The sequence below is a fragment of the Artemia sp. Qi Xiang Cuo genome, chromosome 7 (genome assembly GCF_049724085.1).
Source record: "Artemia sp. Qi Xiang Cuo chromosome 7, ASM4972408v1, whole genome shotgun sequence".
Taxonomy (NCBI): domain Eukaryota; kingdom Metazoa; phylum Arthropoda; class Branchiopoda; order Anostraca; family Artemiidae; genus Artemia; species Artemia sp. Qi Xiang Cuo.
Window position 1 is genome coordinate 16,794,723 of NC_142800.1, and position 22,908 is coordinate 16,817,630.

The following is a 22,908-nucleotide window of genomic DNA, read 5'->3' on the forward strand; positions in this document are numbered from 1 at the left end:
TATATATATATATATATATATATATATATATATATATATATATATATATATATATATATATATATATATATATATATATATATATATATAGAATAATAAAATAATATAAATATTAAAATGATAGAGTAGCAAAATATAAAATAATACTATATAATAAATACCAAATATTTCATCAAAGATTCGGTTTCTAGCATTTATAAATTCTAGCAAAAGAACTATTTAATATCTAATTGCTTTTAAAAAAGTTTCCGAGATACATTAAACATCAAACAAGTTTTGGAAAACCAAATAAAGAAACAACAATTGTTTTTCAACTGAAATTAAGGAGGAAAATTATAAATTAAAACGAATAGAAATTTTTCCATATATGAGATGGGTTGCTCTCTCCTCAATACCTCGCTCTTTACGCTAAAGGTTTTCAGTACTTTAAAAAATCTTCTTATTCAAAAGCTTCCCTTGTGTTTCAGGAGCCGTTCTTAAAGAATTGGGATAAAAACTCAAACTTTAGCGCCAAGAGGGAGGTATTGAGGATTCGAGAGCAATTCCTCTCGAATACAGAATTATTTTTGTTTGTTTTGAGCTTTAATGTTACTCCTTACTTACAGTTGAAAAAAACTTGTTGTTTTTTAATTTAATTTCTGATCGTTTCTCAAATAATACCGGGGAATCCGGTTCCCCTCCATGGAAAATGCCCTTCCCCACAAAAATTCCCCCGGAAAATTACATCCTCTCTGAAGATTCCCCCCGGAAAACTTCCTAAGAACAATTCCGCTTGAAAAATTCTCCAATTCTACTTAGCATACTTATATTTGAGAAAGAATTTTCTTCTGATCACTTATCAAATCATGCCGGAAATCCTCCCTCCGTAGAAAATTTTAACTGGAAATAACCCGCCCCACAGTTGAAAGTTGCTCCCGTGGCTTACTTAAAAGATCTAAATTTCCATAAAGAAAAGTGGAGTTTATTCTCATGATTTGCACTAAAGCGCATAATTAAACTCTAAACAAATTACATCTGATGATGATGATAGCGACACAACGGGGCGCTGTTTACTAGCAGCACTGATCTCTATTAAGGTCAATTGAGACTGAAACTTTCATTAGGTAAACTGAAAAGCTACTTGGTAAACCTAAACTATAATGGTAAATGTAACCAAAATATATATATTTTTTTAAATGAATTACAAGGCACAACTTGCAGAAACATATATAACTTATAGATAATAGGGGAAATTGAGAAAGAAGAATTTAGGATAATGGAAAATTGGACAAACAGGTAAAATGAGAAATTCGGATTAATTTATTGGCAGGGTAAACCAACACTATGGACATGGTCAGTAGTTTGTTGTCCCTGCACTTTTTTTAATGAGTTACAAGGGACAATTCACAAAAAAATATTTAACTTATAGATAATAGGAAAAATTGAGAAAGAAGAATTTGGGATAATGGAAAATTGGACCAACAGGTAAAATGAGAAATTTGGATTAATTTATTAACAGGGTGACCCAACACTATGGACATGGTCAGTAGTTTGGGGCCCCTGCAGTTTTTTTAATGAGTTACAAGGCACAATTCACAAAAAAAATATTTAACTTATAGATAATAGGAAAAATTGAGAAAGAAGAAATTAGGACAATGGAAAATTGGACAAACAGGTAAAATGAGATATTCGGATTAATTTATTGGCAGGGTCACCCAACACTATGGACATGGTCAGTAGTTTGTTGACCCAGCACTTTTTTTGAATGAGTTACAAGGCACAATTCGCAGAAGCATATTTAACTTATAGATAACAGGGGAAATCGAGAAAGAAGAATTTAGGATAATGGAAAATTGGACAAACAGGTAAAATGAGAAATTCGGATTAATTTATTGGCAGGGTGACACAACACTATGAACATGGTCAGTAGTTTGTGGCCCCTACACTTTTTTATTGAATGAGTTACAAGGCACAATTTGCAGAAGCATATTTAACTTATAGATAATAGAGGAAATTGAGATAGAAGAATTTAGGATAATGGAAAATTGGACAAACAGGTAAAATGAGAAATTCGGATTAATATATTGGCAAGGTGACCCAACACTATCGACATGGTCAGTAGTTTGTGGACCATGTACTTTTTTTTGAATGAGTTACAAGGCAGAATTTGCAGAAGCATATTTAACTTATATATAACAAGGGAAATTGAGAAAGGAGAATTTAGGATAATGGAAAATTGGACAAACAGGTAAAATGAGAAATTCAGATTAATTTATTGGCTGGGTGACCCAACACTATGGGCAAGTTTAGTAGTTTGTTGCCCCTGCACTTTTTTTTAATGAGTTACAAGGCACAATTCACAAAAAAATATTTAACTTATAGATAATAGAGGAAATTGAGATAGAAGAATTTAGGAAAATGGAAAATTGGACAAACACGTAAAATGAGAAAATCAGATTAATTTATTGACAAGATGACCAAACACTATGGACATGGTCAGTAGTTTGTTGGCCCTGGACTATTTTTTTTAATGAGTTACAAGGCACAATTCACAAAAAAATATTTAACTTACAGATAATAGAGGTAATTGAGATAGAAGAATTTGGGATAATGGAAAATTGGACAAACAGGTAAAATGAGAAATTTGGATTAATTTATTGACAGGGTGACCCAACACTATGAAGATGGTCAGTAGTTTGTTGACCCTGCACAATTTTTTTTTAATGAGTTACAAGGCACAATTCACAAAAAATATTTAACTTATAGATAATAGAAGAAATTGAGATAGAAGAACTTGGGACAATAGAAAATTGGAAACAGGTAAAATGAGAAATTCGGATTAATTTATTAACAGGGTGACCCAACACTATGGACATGGTCAAGAGTTTGTGGCTCCTGGGCTTTTTTTTAATGAGTTACAAGGCACAATTTACAGAAGCATATTTAACTTATAGCTAACAGGGGAAACTGAGAAAGAAGAATTTTTGATAATGGAAAATTGGACAAACAGGTAAAATGAGAAATTCGGATTAATTTATTGACAGGCCAACACTATGGATATGGTCAGTAGTTTGTGGCCCCTGCACATTTTTTGAATGAGTTACAAGGCAAAATTTGAAGAAGCATATTTAACTTATAGATAACAGGGGAAATTGAGGAAAAAGAATTTAGGATAATGGAAAATTGGACAAACAGGTAAAATGAGAAATTCGGATTAATTTATTGACAGGATGACCCAACACTATGGACATGGTCAGTAGTTTGTTGACCCTGCACTATTTTTTTAATGAGTTACAAGGCACAATTCACAAAAAAAATATTCAACTTATAGATAATAGAGGAAATTGAGATAGAAGAATTTGGGATAATGGAAAATTGTACAAACAGGTAAAATGAGAATTTCGGATTAATTTATAGGCAAGGTGACCCAACACTATGGACATTGTCAGTAGTTTGTTGACCCTGCAGTATTTTTTTAATGAGTTACAAGGCAAAATTCACAAAAAATATTTAACTTATTATAATGTAAAATAGGACAAACAGGGTAATGGAAAATTGGACAAACAGGTAAAATGAGAAATTCAGATTAATTTATTGACAGGGTGACCCAACACTATGGACATGGTCAGTAGGTTGTTGCCCCTGCACTTTTTTTTGAATGAGTTACAATGCACAATTCGCAGAAGCATTTTTAACTTATAGATAATAGGGGAAATTGAGAAAGAAGAATTTTAGATCATGGAAAATTGGACAAACAGGTAAAATGAGAAATTCAGATTAATTTATTGACAGGGTGACCCAACACTATGGACATGGTCAGTAGGTTGCTGCCCCTGCACTTTTTTTGAATGAGTTACAAGGCACAATTCGCAGAAGCATATTTAACTTGTAGATAATAGGGGAAATTGAAAAATAAGAATTTTGGAAAATGGAAAATTGGACAAACGGGTAAAATGAGAAATTCGGATTAATTTATTGACAGGGTGAACCAATACTATGGATGTGGTCAGTAGTTTGTGGCCCCAGCAATTTTTTGGAATGAGTTACAAGGCAAAATTTGCAGAAGCATATTTAACTTATAGATAATAGGGGAAATTGAGAAAGAAGAATTTAGGATAATGGAAAATTGGACAAACAGGTAAAATGAGAAATTCGGATTAATTTATTGACAGGGTGACCCAACATTATGGGCATGGTCAGGAGTTTGTTGACCCTGCACTATTTTTTTTGAATGAGTTACAAGGCAAAATTCGCAGAAGCATATTTAACTTATAGATAATAGGGGAAATTGAGAAAAAAGAATTTAGGATTATGGAAAATTAGATAAACAGGTAAAATGAGAAATTCGGATTAATTTATTGGCAGGGTGACCCAACACTATGGATATGGTCAGTAGCTTGTTGCCCCTGCACTTTTTTTGAATGAGTTACAAGGCACAATTCGCAGAAGCATATTTAACTTGTAGATAATAGGGGAAATTGAAAAATAAGAATTTTGGATAATGGAAAATTGGACAAACGGGTAAAATGAGAAATTCGGATTAATTTATTGACAGGGTGAACCAATACTATGGATAAGGTCAGTAGTTTGTGGCCCCAGCAATTTTTTGGAATGAGTTACAAGGCAAAATTTGCAGAAGCATATTTAACTTATATATAACAGGGGAAATTGAGGAAGAAGAATTTAGGATAATGGAAAATTGGACAAACAGGTAAAATGAGAAATTCGGATTAATTTATTGACAGGGTGACCCAACATTATGGGCATGGTCAGGAGTTTGTTGACCCTGCACTATTTTTTTTGAACGAGTTACAAGGCAAAATTCGCAGAAGCATATTTAACTTATAGATAATAGGGGAAATTGAGAAAGAAGAATTTTGGATAATGGAAAATTGGACAAACAGGTAAAATGAGAAACTCGGATTAATTTATTGGCAGGGTGACCCAACACTATTGACATGGTCAGTAGTTTGTTGCCCCTGCACTTTTTTGAATGAGTTACAAGGCACAATTCGCAGAAGCATATTTAACTTGTAGATAATAGGGGAAATTGAAAAATAAGAATTTTGGATAATGGAAAATTGGACAAACAGGTAAAATGAGAAATTCGGATTAATTTATTGACAGGGTGAACCAATACTATGGATAAGGTCAGTAGTTTGTGGCCCCATCAATTTTTTGGAATGAGTTACAAGGCAAAATTTGCAGAAGCATATTTAACTTATATACAACAGGGGAAATTGAGGAAGAAGAATTTAGGATAATGGAAAATTGGACAAACAGGTAAAATGAGAAATTCGGATTAATTTATTGGCAGGGTGACCCAACATTATGGGCATGGTCAGGAGTTTGTTGACCCTGCACTATTTTTTTTGAACGAGTTACAAGGCAAAATTCGCAGAAGCATATTTAACTTATAGATAATAGGGGAAATTGAGAAAGAAGAATTTAGGATTATGGAAAATTAGATAAACAGGTAAAATGAGAAATTCGGATTAATTTATTGGCAGGGTGACCCAACACTATGGATATGGTCAGTAGTTTGTTGCCCCTGCACTTTTTTTGAATGAGTTACAAGGCACAATTCGCAGAAGCATATTTAACTTGTAGATAATAGGGGAAATTGAAAAATAAGAATTTTGGATAATGGAAAATTGGACAAACGGGTAAAATGAGAAATTCGGATTAATTTATTGACAGGGTGAACCAATACTATGGATAAGGTCAGTAGTTTGTGGCCCCAGCAATTTTTTGGAATGAGTTACAAGGCAAAATTTGCAGAAGCATATTTAACTTATATATAACAGGGGAAATTGAGGAAGAAGAATTTAGGATAATGGAAAATTGGACAAACAGGTAAAATGAGAAATTCGGATTAATTTATTGACAGGGTGACCCAACATTATGGGCATGGTCAGGAGTTTGTTGACCCTGCACTATTTTTTTTGAACGAGTTACAAGGCAAAATTCGCAGAAGCATATTTAACTTATAGATAATAGGGGAAATTGAGAAAGAAGAATTTTGGATAATGGAAAATTGGACAAACAGGTAAAATGAGAAACTCGGATTAATTTATTGGCAGGGTGACCCAACACTATTGACATGGTCAGTAGTTTGTTGCCCCTGCACTTTTTTGAATGAGTTACAAGGCACAATTCGCAGAAGCATATTTAACTTGTAGATAATAGGGGAAATTGAAAAATAAGAATTTTGGATAATGGAAAATTGGACAAACGGGTAAAATGAGAAATTCGGATTAATTTATTGACAGGGTGATCCAATACTATGGATAAGGTCAGTAGTTTGTGGCCCCAGCAGTTTTTTGGAATGAGTTACAAGGCACAATTCGCAGAAGCATATTTAACTTATAGATAATAGAGGAAATTGAGACAGAAGAATTTGGGATAATGGAAAATTTGACAAACAGGTAAAATGAGAATTTAGGATTAATTTATAGACGAGGTGACCCAACACTATGGACATGGTCAGTAGTTTGTTGCCCCTCCACTCAGTTAGGGGAAACTGAGAAAGAATAATTTTGGATAATGGAAAATTGGACAAACAGGTAAAATGAGAAACTCGGATTAATTTATTGGCAGGGTGACCCAACACTATGGACATGGTCAGTAGTTTGTTGCCCCTGCACTTTTTTTAAATGAGCTACAAGGCACAATTCGCTGAAGCATATTTAACTTATAGATAATAGGGGAAATGGAAAAAGAAGAATTTTGGATAATGGAAAATTGGACAAACAGGTAAAATGAGAAATTTGGATTATTTTATTGACAGGGTGACCCAACACTACGGAGATGGTCAGTAGCTTGTGGCCCCTGCACTTTTTTTGAATGAGTTACAAGGCATAATTCATAAAAAAAATATTTAACTTATAGATAATAGAGGAAATTGAGATAGAAGAATTTGGGATAATGGAAAATTGGACAAACAGGTAAAATGAGAATTTAGGATTAATTTATAGACAAGGTGACCCAACACTATGGACATGGTGAGTAGTTTGTTACCCCTGCACTTTTTTCTCAATGAGTTACAAGGCACAATTTGCAGAAGCATATTTAACCGTACAGATAATAGGGGGAAATAGAGAAAGAAGAATTTAGGATTATGGAAAATTAGATAAACAGGTAAAATGAGAAATTCGGATTAATTTGTTGGCAGGGTGACTCAACACTAAGGACATGGTCAGTAGGTTGTGGCCCCTGCACTTTTTTTTAAATTTAAAGATAGAATGAAAACTCTCTGTTCAACTCTTTGGTTTTGGATGAGCTCAAAAGATTCAATTTGCTTTTATGCAGATGTTTGTTTTTAATTAAATTTAATTTGATACTATTATCTAATTATGGCTACATTATTTACCTCTATATAAAAATGACCACCAATTTTGTTCGTGTTTAAGCCCTTAAAAGAACTGTTGCAAAACAATGATGTTGCTCTTTTGTATAGCCTTGAAAACATGGTAAGTAGAATATAAAATCGGATTCAAAACAAGCTATTCAAACAATTAAAGTAAAAGCTTCATTAATTTGAAAGGTATAGGATAATTTAAATATTCAACAAACTATTTATATAATATTCAATTTATAATTACTCTTAATATAATTATTTAAACAGTGTTTAAAATATCTAAACAAAATGTTATTTTTGAATTTGTACTTTGAAAATTTCACATTTAAATGAAAAAGCAGCAGACACGATTACGTATCAGTATGAGGGCCATCTAAGTATTTTTGTTTCAATACTGAAAAAGAAAGAATTTAGCACTTGTATACTGAGTGCATTCATAATGCAAGAATTTATAATACATATTGTATGGATTTATCGCTTACTGTAGTTAATTGCAAGTTAATTGCAGCACAAAAACACCTAATGCCAACAGAATGATATATCCTTCTATTCCAGCTTAGCTCGTTTCACTTTTTAGTTTTTTCTTATAAAATTCCCGCTTCTTTCAATATTTTTTATAACCTCTTCCCACTTAATTAAATAATGTCACAATTTTTGTTCGACATCAGCAGCCTTGTCAAAAAGCCCAATCTATGTGCTGACATCCTTTTTGTGTTAAACGCGGCCTACCATCTTTCAATAAAGTTGACCTTTCAATCAAATTTCTACTTCTTTAAATCTTTTCTTGTGAAAGATTTCCCTGCATTAACCTACCCTTGTATTAACTGATGTTACAACTTTCGTTCAACATTAGCAGATTTGTCAAAATGCCCAATCTGTTCTCTAAAATTCTTCATCCTTTAAATTAGTGTTACCATTTTGATCTTACTCTTATTAGCATATACTAAAAACTCACCGCAACACCAAGCCACCTGAGGCCAACACAGCTACGCACGCTCCTCCTCCATCCCAATAAATTCCAAGCCTCCCTCTTTACTCCCTCAATGGAAGTTCCCATTTCCCTTAAATCTTTCTTTATGACATCCTCCCACCCCAACCGCGGACGACCTGCTTTCTGTTCAGCCCTTAACGGTTGGCAAAAAATAACAATCATCGGTAATCTTTCCGCTTTCATCCACAGAACGTATCCTAGCCATCCCAATTTTCTCTCATTATAGTCCTAGAAAGTGGGACAGAACCGTATTTTTCGCACAGCCTACTAATTAAAATACGGTAGTCAGCCGGGTACCCAGAACAATCTTTAAGCAATTTCTCTGGAAAACATCTAGAAAATCTTCATCCGCTTTTGGAGCGCCCATGCTTCAGAACCATATTTGACTACTGTCATCACTATTCTAATGTTCTAATCTTGGTTTGCAGACCTATCTTCCTATTCTTCCAAAATTTTTCTAACTTGTGAAAAAAACACCACGAGCCTTGACTATTCTACTTTCAGCATATTCACTGCTCCCACCGTCTTTACTAGTAATACTACCAAGGTAAGTGAAGCTGTCCACCTGATCAATCTTTTCGTTACCCAATTTAAGCTTTTCATATTCATTTATTCCTAGCCTTAGCAACTTAGTCTTCTTAACATTAACTTTTAAACCTATTCTAATACCCTGAAGTCGCAAAACCTCAAAAGTTCATTCATTTTGCTCACACTTTCCTCTAGGATGCTTAGATCATCAGCATCAGCGAGTCCAGGAATGTTTTTCCTCCCAATCTGATTCCTTGCTCTCCCATTGCCTTTCCTGTGCTCCTTAAGAAAAAGTCCATCAAAATAATCCATGTAAAGCAGTATATCTGATTCCTTGTTCTCCTTGAATCCCAATCTGATTCCTTGTTCTCCCATTGCCTTTCCTGTGCTCCTTAAGAAAAAGTCCATCAAAATAATCCATATAAAGCAGTATATCTGATTCCTTGTTCTCCTTGAATCACAATCTGATTCCTTGTTCTCCCATTGCCTTTCCTGTGCTCCTTAAGAAAAAGTCCATCAAAATAATCCATATAAAGCAGTATATCTAATTCCTTGTTCTCCTTGAATCCCAATCTGATTCCTTGTTCTCCCATTGCCTTTCCTGTGCTCCTTAAGAAAAAGTCCATCAAAATAATCCATATAAAGCAGTATATCTGATTCCTTGTTCTCCTTGAATCCCAATCTGATTCCTTGTTCTCCCATTGCCTTTCCTGTGCTCCTTAAGAAAAAGTCCATCAAAATAATCCATATAAAGCAGTATATCTGATTCCTTGTTCTCCTTGAATCCCAATCTGATTCCTTGTTCTCCCATTGCCTTTCCTGTGCTCCTTAAGAAAAAGTCCATCAAAATAATCCATATAAAGCTTTATATCTGATTCCTTGTTCTCCTTGAATCCCAATCTGATTCCTTGTTCTCCCATTGCCTTTCCTGTGCTCCTTAAGAAAAAGTCCATCAAAATAATCCATATAAAGCAGTATATCTGATTCCTTGTTCTCCTTGAATCCCAATCTGATTCCTTGTTCTCCAATTGCCTTTCCTGTGCTACTTAAGAAAAAGTCCATCAAAATAATCCATATAAAGCAGTATATCTGATTCCTTGTTCTCCTTGAATCCCAATCTGATTCCTTGTTCTCCCATTGCCTTTCCTGTGCTCCTTAAGAAAAAGTCCATCAAAATAATCCATATAAAGCAGTATATCTAATTCCTTGTTCTCCTTGAATCCCAATCTGATTCCTTGTTCTCCCATTGCCTTTCCTGTGCTCCTTAAGAAAAAGTCCATCAAAATAATCCATATAAAGCAGTATATCTTATTCCTTGTTCTCCTTGAATCCCAATCTGATTCCTTGTTCTCCCATTGCCTTTCCTGTGCTCCTTAAGAAAAAGTCCATCAAAATAATCCATATAAAGCAGTATATCTGATTCCTTGTTCTCCTTGAATCCCAATCTGATTCCTTGTTCTCCCATTGCCTTTCCTGTGCTCCTTAAGAAAAAGTCCATCAAAATAATCCATATATAGCAGTATATCTAATTCCTTGTTCTCCATGAATCCCAATCTGATTCCTTGTTCTCCCATTGCCTTTCCTGTGCTCCTTAAGAAAAAGTCCATCAAAATAATCCATATAAAGGGAGATAGAACACAACCCTGCTTAACTCCTGATTTAATACAAAACCAGCTGCTAACCTCATTTCATACCTTAACCACAGCAGTGTTATTCTTGTACATAACACCAATCACTTTAATGTATTTTTCTGTTATGCCATACAAGCATAAGACCTTCGCTAAAGCTCTTCTATCAATGGAATCAAATCCTTACTTATAATTTATAAAACTGAGGACCAAAGGTGTTCGATGATTCAAGTCACTTCTCAATTTTTAACCTAATCGCGAAAATTTGGTCAACACATTGTCTACCCTTTCTATAACTGCCTTTCCCGCCTCCGATCACTTTTTCTATAGTATTTCTTAGTCTGAAAAGTATCATATTACTAGGTAATTTGCTACCTACAGAGACCAGGCTAATGCCTCGATAATTACCACACTCACTCTTATCACCTTTCTTATACAGTGATTTAATTGTGGTTTGCCTAAAATCTCTAGGTACTTCCCCCACCCTATCCTTATGTATATGACTTATATTCACAATTTTCCGATCTTGCTGAAAATAACTTAGCAAAAGGAGGTAAATCAGCCCCAAAAAAGGTATGTTATCATTAAGTGGTTTCAATTATCAAGGCGGCTCCTTTTTCTAGGAAAGACGACTAGAACCACTAGACAAGAAACTTCTGGCCTTAACACTCATTTACGACACTGAAGCAGATGGAGGGGACACTTTTCACAGCGACCCGAAAAAACGTGCTACATACTTATTTAGTTGTCATTATAGATTACCTAGTCCCAAACCTAAAAATTAAGCTAAATCGAAGTAAACTCTATATTAAAATAACTGACAATATGAAGTACAAACCAGGTAAACCAGAAGCAGGTCTATATGCCATCTCAATATAAGCTTTTTCTATCTCTTCTCTTTGTTGGCGGGCTTCAACTGGTCCATTGATAGACGCACCAATTACAGTTTTTCCTGAGAAAAAAAATTGTATAATAGCATGCAAGATAAAAAGCTTATAGATTTAGAGTTAACATAAAGGCATCTGCTAGACACATAGCCCCCATTACTATAATATATTTTAGTATACAGTTTATAAGCAAAATATGACTTATCTTTATCCAACGCTTTATTTTCAATCCAACATTTTAATTCTTAAAATAAAAACTGAGAAAGCAATTCTCTCATTACCTAAAATCTCTTCCTTAAACCTCATTTATTCCTGGTCCTAGGCAGCTTGCAGTTTTTATATAGGCTATCATTATCGTCCACATGACTTTCACCTAGCCTTGATGTTTTATTTATCTAGCCTATTTCTCTTTTTAAAGAGAAAGAAAAAGTAAAAAAAGTGATTATTGTGGAATAAACACAAGAATAATTTTTAAAGATATTTAACACATTATATGTTCAAAACTAGATTAACATGTGATTAGAAGCATACCTTTGAGCAATGATTGATACCCCATTCATCTTTGTATAGACGCATTTAACCGAAATACGAGTATTTAAGGGTGGGATGGGCTCTACAGCTATTGGCTTGTGGGTCATTTTACAAACTATATTACCAACCAAGATCAAGATTTTGTTTTAATTACCAAAATCATGACACTTTGCACTGAGATTATTTGAACATACAGTTTGTACCAAGTTACCAGTACACTGGGGGTAGGGTCATCCTGCAACATGTGAAGATGTGAAACTATACATTATGTTTTTCCCTTATGAGTGGAAATGACAGGCAACCTTAAAATTTTCTTTTGTTTACATATCTTAACACAGTTCATATTAAACTAAATTATAGAAGTTACCTTGTGCCAAAATTGCAGATCCATGTGAATTCTTCAGACATGCAAGATCACATGACAGTGGCCTCAGAAAACTTATTTCTTCCATTCTGAAAAAAACAGTTTCTTTTTGAAAAATTGAACTTGGTGTATCAACCACTCAAAGACCAAAGCAAACTCCATCATAGCTATTTAAACTACATTTGTTTAAATATAATTTAGAAATTAGCTGAAATGAAAAAAAGCAATTATCAGTAGTTATTAAGTTATAAATCAGAGCTACACAAATAGGGGTGATATAGAGAGAAAAATTTATCAGAATCAGCCCAGAGGAACCTCCAATAGCCTAACTTTTATGGAAACAAGTAAAATGAATAGAGACATTGATACTTAGGCTTAATACAGCACTTGCTTGAATCAACAACCAAATCCGCCCTTCAAGACGTCCTGGCAGCATTCAAAAGTGTAGGTTCTGTGCACTTAGAATACATTTAATCAGCTGTTCGTATGGCAGATACTTTTTTTCTCATCTATCAAGTTATCCTAGTGCTTTGAAAAAATAATTTGTGTATATTTTTTTTCTAACAATAAACAAAATATTGCAAAACTTACAATTCAAAGCTAAAAATGACTTTTTTCATATTCATCATTTCAGACAGAAGTAAAATTCTCTGCAGATAGTAACTTGGTGTCGATTAAGCTGTAGCCTAATATATCATAAAACCAAAATCTGCCAGGTGCACACTATAGTCGTCCCTATAAACTATAAAAGACCAACGTTTGAGATCTTAGCCCTCCCCTCATTTCTGCTGGATATAGTTAAGGCATAAACCCAAAGTGAGTACCATAATTTAAATGTTATAGTGAATACCTAGAAACAGGAAAAAATCCAAATAATTTTTCAACCAGTGACACACAATAAAAAACAAACACAGAATAATAAACACATAATTTGGCAAACTTATAGGGAAATGATCACTAGAAAACAACTCATGATCTTGTATTACAACCACTGTATATACAATTAGGCAGTAAGTTTACCGCAGATGATTTCTGGCTCTTCATTCTCGCTGCGAACAAAAAGCTCCTCCCACTTATTCATGCATTAGCAAGTTAGTGTGTATGCGTCAATCAATGAGAAATGGTTCGAAATTATATTATTCGTAATTGCGAAAGCAGAAAAAACTTGGTGAGCCAGCCAAGTGGTTTGCAACTGTCCCATCTCACAGGCATGACTTAAATTTACATACAAATTATGACTTAACCTATTATTTATATACAGTGGACTCAACTGATTGGCCTATGTAGGATTTCTAAAAAAGAGGACAGGGGGTTAATGAAATTTGTGAAAATAAGGAATTGTGACAATGTAAATTCATTCTTTGCCTTTCTTTCCATTCTTAAACCAATGTTATATTTACCTTTTGCACTATTACAGCCCGCTATATATACATTTACATAAATTTATATGCAGTGTTATAGCCATACCAATTATTCTTCTTTCCTTTTTTATTCTTTAATAATAATTTCTGGTCGTTTTGAGTTTGAGTTATTGTAGGCTTCTATTTCTACTGATCTTAAGTTTAATATGGCCTTTACTTTTCTTTAAAAAAAACTTTCTTTTTCCTAAAGTTTTCGTAGTATATTATATATATATATATATATATATATATATATATATATATATATATATATATATATATATATATATATATATATATATATATATATATATATATATATATATATATATATATATATATATATATATATATATATATATATATATATATATATATATATATATATATATATTGGCGCATACAAACAGCTCCTCTCATTGGATCTGCCATTAACGGTCCAATTACCCTGGAACGCGTATTTTCGCAAAAACTTTCTCAAAATGCCTTTGAAACCGACTCGAGACTTCGAAACCTACTTGTAATTCCTAAGAACATCTAATAATAACATTGCACTAATAACTACCAATTTTTATATATGTATTGGCATAAATTAATTTAAAATTAGCTTCTTCAAAATTTAGTGTTCCAACGTTGAAGCCAAGTTTCGCGTTCAAGAGAAATCTGACTTGTCTACCCATGAAAAGATCTATTGTCGCTTATGTTTATACGTTCTCTGGAGCACTCGTACCTTGGTTCGGGTTTTTATAATGGGTGAGATAGGGAAAGATCATACTGCTAATTATATATACAGTGATTACAACAGTAGTTCTTGCGGGTAACAATTGTTAAATTGGTTGTTGTATGACTATAAGTAAGATGAATTTTAAGGGTTGGTAATCCTTTGGGAATGACTAGGCAAATTTGGGATTCCAATAAAAACTCATCTATACTTTTTCCAGATGAATTCACAATGTCACACTTGCAAGAAACTTTAGCATGTGCATAAATATCACCTGTTTTAATTAGTTGTCCATTAGCAGGAATGCTCTGTGATAGCTCAATAACAATTCCACCACCATCACTGTTGCTTCCATTTGCATTGTACACTTAATAATTATGAGAGTCAATCCCTCATGTTGACATACACTGAACCCAATGATTTCTATTTAACAATATAGATGATCCTGCAGATCATTGTCCCATAAGATAAAATGTAAAGGCCTTTTCACACAAATGAGTACTCCACCTTTGCCCCTTCTGATCCATCTTCCCTTATTGCATCATAACCTTTAAAGGTCAAATTCATATTTGGTTGCAACCAGGTCTCTAGCATGCCTATTACATTCATTTGAATTTCCTCAAAAAAGTGTATGAAAAATGTCTTTCTCCTCTTTCATGACTGACTGGGCATTCTATGATCAAATTTTAAGGTTTCTATCTGATCAGATAGTGGTACGCTGCACACTTCTAACAATTCAGCTCTGTAGAATAAATCTATTACTATTTTTTCTGCAGTTTCTTGTCTTGTCATCTTTCTTATTTATTCATCATTGTCAAATGATATTACTTGGGTCATCCTGTATCCCACTTGGTAAGTCTCTGTCACTTGAAGTATTTCACAATTTCATTTCCTAACACAACAGGGAAATGATGTAGAGGTATGATTTCCTCTACAATTGGTGAAAATATGCCCTTGGTCTGTCTGATAAGAGAAAGCTTTTCAAAAGACATTTACCTGACAAATGTTTATTACAACAACATAGGCAAACTGGCTCTTTGGCTCTGCAATTCTTTTGCAGGTGACCATGCTACTAACCATTGTGGCACTGGAAGATCTACAATAGCAGGCCTAAACATGAACTTTTCATTTCCTCCCATAACACCAAATGTTTTGGGGTAATGGATCACCTTCACATATCAGCATTACTGTTAAACTGTCTTCTAACTTTCTGATTTCCTGGCTGAACTATATCTGTTTTACTACTTTGCATACAGCCCTGCCATGGCACTATCTGGTGAAACATCTCTTCTTTTAGAGCCAAATTTCTGAGCTTGAAAAAGCCTTGGCATTTCTGTTGGTCATTTGATTTCAGCCAAATCATATGGGTTTTCAACTGCCCTCAAATCATCATCACTTTCACATGGCAATGCTGGAAATAGCTCTGTACTTAACAGCATAAATCTACAAGCTATAGGCACAGTATAATCTGGAGGATGCTGTGCTGTTTCTAGCTGGATCATAGGGGGCTAAACCAGCAGTCCAACTGTCTAAACAATGCCTCTTTCTGTAATCTGCCCAAAAAACTGACCCAGATATGACTTGTACATAACCTGAAAGCTCTAGTTAGTAAGTAATTGGATTAACAATTCTTATTGAACACTAAAGTCCCTGTGTCAGCCTTGCAGTGTGTTGCTACATCAAGGTTCCATCTCTTGGTCTCCTGAAAGCTGTTTCACTGCTTTGTTGGCCACTTCGAAATACATGCCAAAAGCAGCATTACCATGATATCAGAGTACTTTTCTGACAGTCACAACAATGAACATGTACACAACATGCTAAAACAGTTTTTTGACATGTAATTTTTTAACACACCCCAACATGCCTACCAGAAGACCAACACAGAAAACAACTGGTTTCCCAACAAGGATCAGGTTAAACTGCTTTAGGTTTAAGCTTTCAGTTACTTGTACTGAAAACAATGACTCAAAAGCAACAGTGATGACTACTAAATGAGAAGTTTTATTCTTCCAAATAACCCTGGCAGTAAAACTTTGCTCCTTTTGACTTTAGGAGCTTGTCCAGCTCCTTTGACAATCCAGCACAGTTGGTTACAAGACCTTCAGGGATATGTTCTCAATGCATATTCCCCTGACACCCATTCAAAGTGACCCAAAAGCAGCCACAACCATTCCAAGTTTTATGGCAATAAATACATCACCACTGTCACCAGAGCTTGTTGCAGGTTTACTTCTACCTAAGCAAAATCAGACAAAGCAGCAACAAACATTGAATCCTATGCTCTAAACAAAGAAGCTAAATTAAAGTACATCAGTAAAATGAAAAAAATCCTATTATCCTACTGGGAATCTATTCAGCAGTATAGAAGCACACCTTTGAGCAATGATTGATACCCCATTCATCTTTGTTTCCAGGTATGAATTGATGATTTTGACCAAAGAGAGATCAGACCAACTTTCTCCTGAAGCACCTCCAACAGTAAAAGGGCCCTGGTTGAAGTTAGTTTCTGTAGGGAGAATTGGCTCTGATGCTGGCACAATATTGCAAAGAAAGAAGTCATTCATAAGAGTTAGTTCAGAAATGTAAAGAAGCAAAAGATTTGATATACTTGTCTGAAGCTCCTTGACCTTGGTTGCCCTATTTTCTTTATCTTGACAAAAGTAAAAAAAAGCTTTGGTACGAGGTATCTCCTGTTCATATGTTGGTAAAACTCTTGAAGGGCGTCAGGCTCAAGTCTATCCTCAATGGTTTTGAGGGTGGTTACAAGCAATAATTGTCTTTTCATTTAGGATGCTGTAGCTAGAGAGCTGAAGAACATAACACCATCCCAGGAGCTACCTTGCTTGATCATTTTAAGCTTCAGACTCTTTTTCTGTGTTTTTCAGGGTCAATCACTTGCTATAGGCTTTTGTATCTGCTAATGAATGATGTATTCATCATCTTACTGAATGAATTTTTGTAAAGACTTTTGGTTAGGATCTGGTCCAAATGTAGGGAAAATACTGGGCTATTTTAGATTTGATAGTTTCTCTTTCTAGTTGTTGCGCATGACATGAAATTGGATTTCCCTCTTTTTTGAAAAAAGCAGCTTTGAACTGGATTACGTTGTTTTTCTAAAAGATTTCCAGAGGTTTAAATGCCCCTACATTTGCATCTTGGAGAATATATATAGTATTTGGGAGCAATCAAAGTAGATCAATTGAGTTGTCTCTGCAAAGGCCTGACAGACTGCAAGGAGTGTTGCTTGAATGGCTATCAAGGGCAAGAATGGTGTTTTTCTTGTACAAGCCCCTTGCTTTTAGGCAAGGGATGAACACAGCTTGAATGAAGTCAAGAACTGAAGCCTGCCTCATTCATTCTATCTTTGTGTTTCTTGTCATGATTCCTTTTGGCATGTAACTCCCTCTTTTTTGTTGTCTACATGACAATACACTATACAGGATCCCTTCTCAGCTATCACTATTTTTTTTTTTACCAACCCCTCCAGATTGAATTGCATCATGGTTTTACCAGCATTAAACCATAAACAGTTTTTTTTTTAATCCTCTTCAGTTACTCTGTCTTCTTTAAAGGCAGCTTCCTGGGCTGTTATGCATCTATGGAGCCATCTTTCTGTGATGGCACAATGCCCCCCAACCATTCTTTTGACAACCCTAATTGACTATTCAGGGTGCCAGTTCATGAGCTAAGTAGCTCATGTATCACTTGGTGCCTAATCTGCACCAAGATTGCTTTTGACATCTGCCCCTGCTAGTTCTGCTAGCCACCCAGTAGTTTCCCTAAGCTCATGGCAATAAAACCAGAAAGCCATCCTTTTTAGAATCTATAACCCCTTTTGTGAGGCCTTCTTTTATTTCAGATTCCAAAATTAGCACTGGACCTTTCAATACTCCAGTGCATTTTTGTTAATATGGTTGTATGGTATCCCACTTTTCATTGCCACCAACCTTTTTGTGTCTCTTCTTCTGATGTCCCCATAGCATTTTTTACATTATCAACATTATACCCTTTTCCTTTTTTTTTTGGTTGATGTTTCTGCTTGTTCTGCTGGTCCTACCAAATGATTTCTTCATCCTTCTAAGGTGTGAAACAGGTTCACTAACAATCCATGCAATACACTAATCTGTAAATTAAACTAATAGTAATTTACTCAAGAACAAAACTAAAAATAACACTGAGCCTGCCATACCTCCAGTTTCTAATAAAAAATTTATATTTGAACTCTTCTGTTTTGTTCTTCAGGAAATATTTAATAGTTAATTTAATACATTAGTATGTTGCTTGGATTTAATGGTCATAATTTTTGTCTGTTTTAAGTTTCAACTTTGCTCTTTACTTTCATTGAGAAAATGTAGTTTTTTTTAAGTTAATTTTTGTGCCTTTTCAATTTCCAATGTATTAATGTACATGTCCATAATCAATGCAATATAAAAAAATTAATATTGTAGAACATCTGTAACATATATAAAATTAACAATTAATGCTTTACTCAAGAAAAAAAAAATAACAGTGAGCCTACCAGGCCCCTAGTTTCTAATGGACAATTTATCTCTGAACTCTTTTTTTTTGTGCTTCAGAAGGCTAAAGCATTAATAATTATTTTTATGGATTATTATGTTGTACAGATTCAATGGTGATAATTCTTGTTTGTTTCAAGTTTAAACTCTGCTCAGGATTAATTGTTTTTTTCGAGTTAATTTTTGTGTGTTTTAATTTCCAACATATTAATATACATGTTTGATTATGGACTCTTTCCACAAAGAGTAAGGTCTCAAATACACAGGGAATATGAGATTAGGATAATCACAAAACACTTTAAAGTTTACTTGAATAACAATTACTTTTTAAGATCAATGTAACTACAGATTTTCAGTTTAGCACCACAATTTTTCTTAAAATATAACTTATTGGTTTTTGGCTTCTATTGGCCAAGGAGAAAAAAAAGTGGCCTTTCAAGTTCATCTTATTTTGGCACCATGCACAAAGTAAGAAAATTAGAGTAAAGGATTGGAAACAGCATCCTCTCCATACAACTTGAACTCAAAATTTCACACATTTTAGTCTTCCATTTCCCCTAATTCCATCTTGCTTTGGCACCTTGCATAAAAAAAGGACAAACACAAAACTTGAACTCAAGACCTCACTTTGTGGTTCTAGGTCCTTAGCAATATACCATAAAGAACCACATAAGTATACCATGGGTAAATTACTTGAAAAACCTAACACTTGGCTTAATCTAATTTCTATTGATTTTAAAAAAGCTTTCAATTTGATTAACCACAATTTACTCATAGATAAACTTATAAATGAATTCCACATTGAAACTTTCCTTGTTAAGCTTGTTGTCTCTTTTCTTTCTAATAGATCTCAAGCAGTTAAATATCTAAATTGTTTCTCAGATCATCTCCCCATATTTAATGGCATTCCTCAGGGGACTATTTTAGGCCCTCTCCTTTTTTCTCTTATGATTAACAGCCTTTCAACCCTTTATGACAATAGGTGGAAATTTGTCGATGACTTGACAATTTTAGAGATATGTCATAAAAACATCTTAAGCAACCCAATGGGCATACTCCAAGATATTGCCTGTGAGGCCTCTTCCCTTGACATGACAGTTAACCCTTCTAAATCTGCAATAGTCTCAGTAAGTTTCCTTAAATCCCCTCCCCTTTTTCTTGCTGCTATTCCTCCTGAAACCTCTGTCACATCTCTTAAAATCCTCGGTGTTACAATTTCTTCTAATTTGAAATGGGATGCCCATATAAATAATATCCTACGACAAGCAAACTCCTCGCTTTCCCTCCTTAAACTTTTAAATAAATTCAGTTGCCCCCAATCACATTTACTACAAGTATACATTTCTTTTGTGTGTCCCAAATTAGAGTATGCTTGTCCTGTGTGGCACCCTGGCCTCTCAAATGAAGCAACACAAAAAATTGAAAATGTCCAAAAGAGAGCTCTAAGAATTATTTTTAAAGAGGGCAAGTACCGCATTTGCATTTGTTAAATATTTCAAACCTAGAGACCCTCGAGAGACAAAGAAATAATTTGTGCCTCTGTTTTGGTAAGTTGGCACTTTTGAACCCCGTACTGCAAACCTTTTCCCTGAATACCATGTACCTGATGGAAATCATCCTCCAAGCAGCATACAAGTAGTGATTATTTCTCCTCTCTTCCTTCAATAGACCAGGGTGGGGAGTTTGAGGGAGACAAGGCACTCCTAATATGGCTTGTCTTGCAAAGCTGGTATGAGATTGGTTGCTTGTCTTAGGACACTCTTGAGTGCTTTAATGTCTATTTTTAACTGGGGAGATGTCAGGGTCATTCCAGATGTGGATGCATAGCTTCTTGACCACACATGACTTCCTGCTGGCAAACATTTGTTTTATGAGCCCTAGAACTTGGTTTGCTTCAACAATTTGAGCTTGTGTGTTATAGCTTAAATTTGGTGAGATTCAGTACCACATGGGACCACCTCCTCTGACTCTAGCCTATTTAATAAGCCAATCAAGCTTAAATTCATATCATAAAGTTACCTTAACAAGACCTTTCTAAAGAGGGCTTAACCAGCCTAATAGCCATGTCTATTACAGATATACTATAAAAAAAAAAATGCTGCATTTGGTGTCATGTAACACTTCTGATCATAATTTATAAAAAGACAAAAGCTATAAACATAAGCTTTCAAATGAGGCATTAATGACCATCCACCAACACACTAGCACTAGTGGAAAAACAAACCACTATTTTGTGCTTTGTTTGCACTACCACTGGTTATTTCTTATTTTAAATTTCTATTGGGTTTTTTTAATTAAAAGTACTCATCCCTTATCAATTAAAGTGTTTATTTGGATAAGGTTTATATTAACACACTAATTAGATAGATAAAAAAAGACACACCAATAGCATCAGAATTTCATCCTGAATCCAAATATAACACTTGTTTCTGCTGCAAATGATTTTCAAAATTACTTCTAAACTTCTTTAAGTTTCTTCAATTTTCTTGCTTTTTTTTTACAGAAATGTCATGGTGGTGATTTGATTTTGAAAAATATAAAAATTTTGCTGAAAGCTCTGAATTGAATTGAAATATACTAAATTTTGTTGAGAGGTGATTTGATATGAAAAATACTAAATCAAAATTTAGTATTTTTCAAATTGAATCACTGCCATGAAGTTTCAGTAAAAAAAACAAGAAAACTGAAGAAACTTAAAGAAGCTTAGAAGTTTGAAAATAATTTGTGACAGAAATGATTTGAAGAAATGAATTTTAGCTGACCCCCTATATATGTCAATTCTGGACAGGCTATATATTTGCACATATGGGGGTTGGGGTTAGGTTAGGGGGGCTGAAATTCATTTCCGGTAGAAATGATTATTATATTCGTAATCAGCATAAAAAAAGGCATCGAATGGTGTATTCACTTTATTCCTAACTCAATTAGGCTATATGATTTGGTAAATATTTACCCTATCCTGGGTGGGTTTGTCTTGGGGCAAGTGGTAAAGGTGCATGTTGCCTAGGACCCAGCTAAGAGTCCAATTCATTACCATTGGACTGCCTTTATAGGCCTAGTAAGGAATTTCGGCACAAGTTCTCCCTGATCCCCTTGGGAATCTGGCAAATTGTTCATCTTCACTAAAGAGCACTTCAGCTTATCAAACCGATGTTTTCTAGCTATACTAATTACCGCAAGCAAAAATAGGCTGAAAATTCTTTACCTTCAAAGCTATATTTACTTTACTACACAATTGTCAAACAGTTCTAAATCTGCAACAAATTGAATAAAAAACAACCAGCATTGCTTTAATTCAAACAGGCGTAAAAATACCTACAGCATCGTGAATAACACATGTTCTCTTGACAAAACCCATGTCAACTATACTTTTCATTAAAAACTTGACAAATTTTAAAAATCAGAACTTTGTTTGTTTTTCAGAAAGTAATTGTTAGATTTTTAGGCAAAGCTTTCAAAATAAAAACCTTCAATTACCTTAAATTGCACTTGCTAGCGATATGGACGAGTCCAGTGTACGCCAGTTAGTGATGATAGAGCCGCGGGACATCAGCTTCATCTCATTCCGTGAGCCATATTTTGGTCTCCCATTCTTTATCGAGATTCGCTTTGAAAGTGCCAACGGATGGTGAACTCACTGTCGTTTCGCTCAAATCGTTCCAAAGGCTTATGATGTGGTTGGAGAAGAAATGGTTCCTCTTCCTTGTATTAGACCGCTTCCGAAAAAACCAAATCAGTTTAATTATGTACTGAAGCAATAATCAAAACCCACCAAATATGTTAAAATTTTTAATAACTTTGATGAGAATATTTACAAAACATAGTTTTAAGCAACTGTACCGATTTTGCCAGTTTTGTTGTGTGAACCAATCTTGTTATTGAGCAAAAAAAAAAAAAAACAATTTCTCTTTACAGCAAAATGTAAATGTTTCTATTTTGAAATCATTTTATGAATACGAATTGAAATCATTAATACATAAATACTAGATAACTATAATAAAA

The 22,908-nt window shown here is 34.2% G+C and overlaps 1 protein-coding gene across 4 annotated transcripts in view; it reads right to left on the minus strand.

The window, feature by feature from the left end:
* The window catches only part of Rrp46 (exosome complex component Rrp46), a 30,658-nt gene extending 8,196 nt beyond the window's left edge, over window positions 1–22,462 (minus strand). Inside the window, exons 1-3 of one of the 4 annotated variants that reach the window (XM_089091404.1) lie at window positions 22,384–22,462; window positions 12,272–12,357; window positions 11,325–11,438 (exon numbers count right to left, since the gene is read on the minus strand). In XM_089091404.1, coding sequence (XP_088947530.1) covers window positions 11,325–11,438; window positions 12,272–12,356 — 199 coding nt within the window. In that variant the 5' untranslated portion in view covers window position 12,357; window positions 22,384–22,462. Of the gene's footprint in view, window positions 1–11,324; window positions 11,439–12,271; window positions 12,358–21,940; window positions 21,985–22,111; window positions 22,218–22,383 lie in introns of those variants that run through there. The other 3 variants (XM_089091402.1, XM_089091405.1, XM_089091403.1) reach the window with 3 other exon arrangements.
* Between the last annotated feature and the right edge of the window lie 446 nt (window positions 22,463–22,908).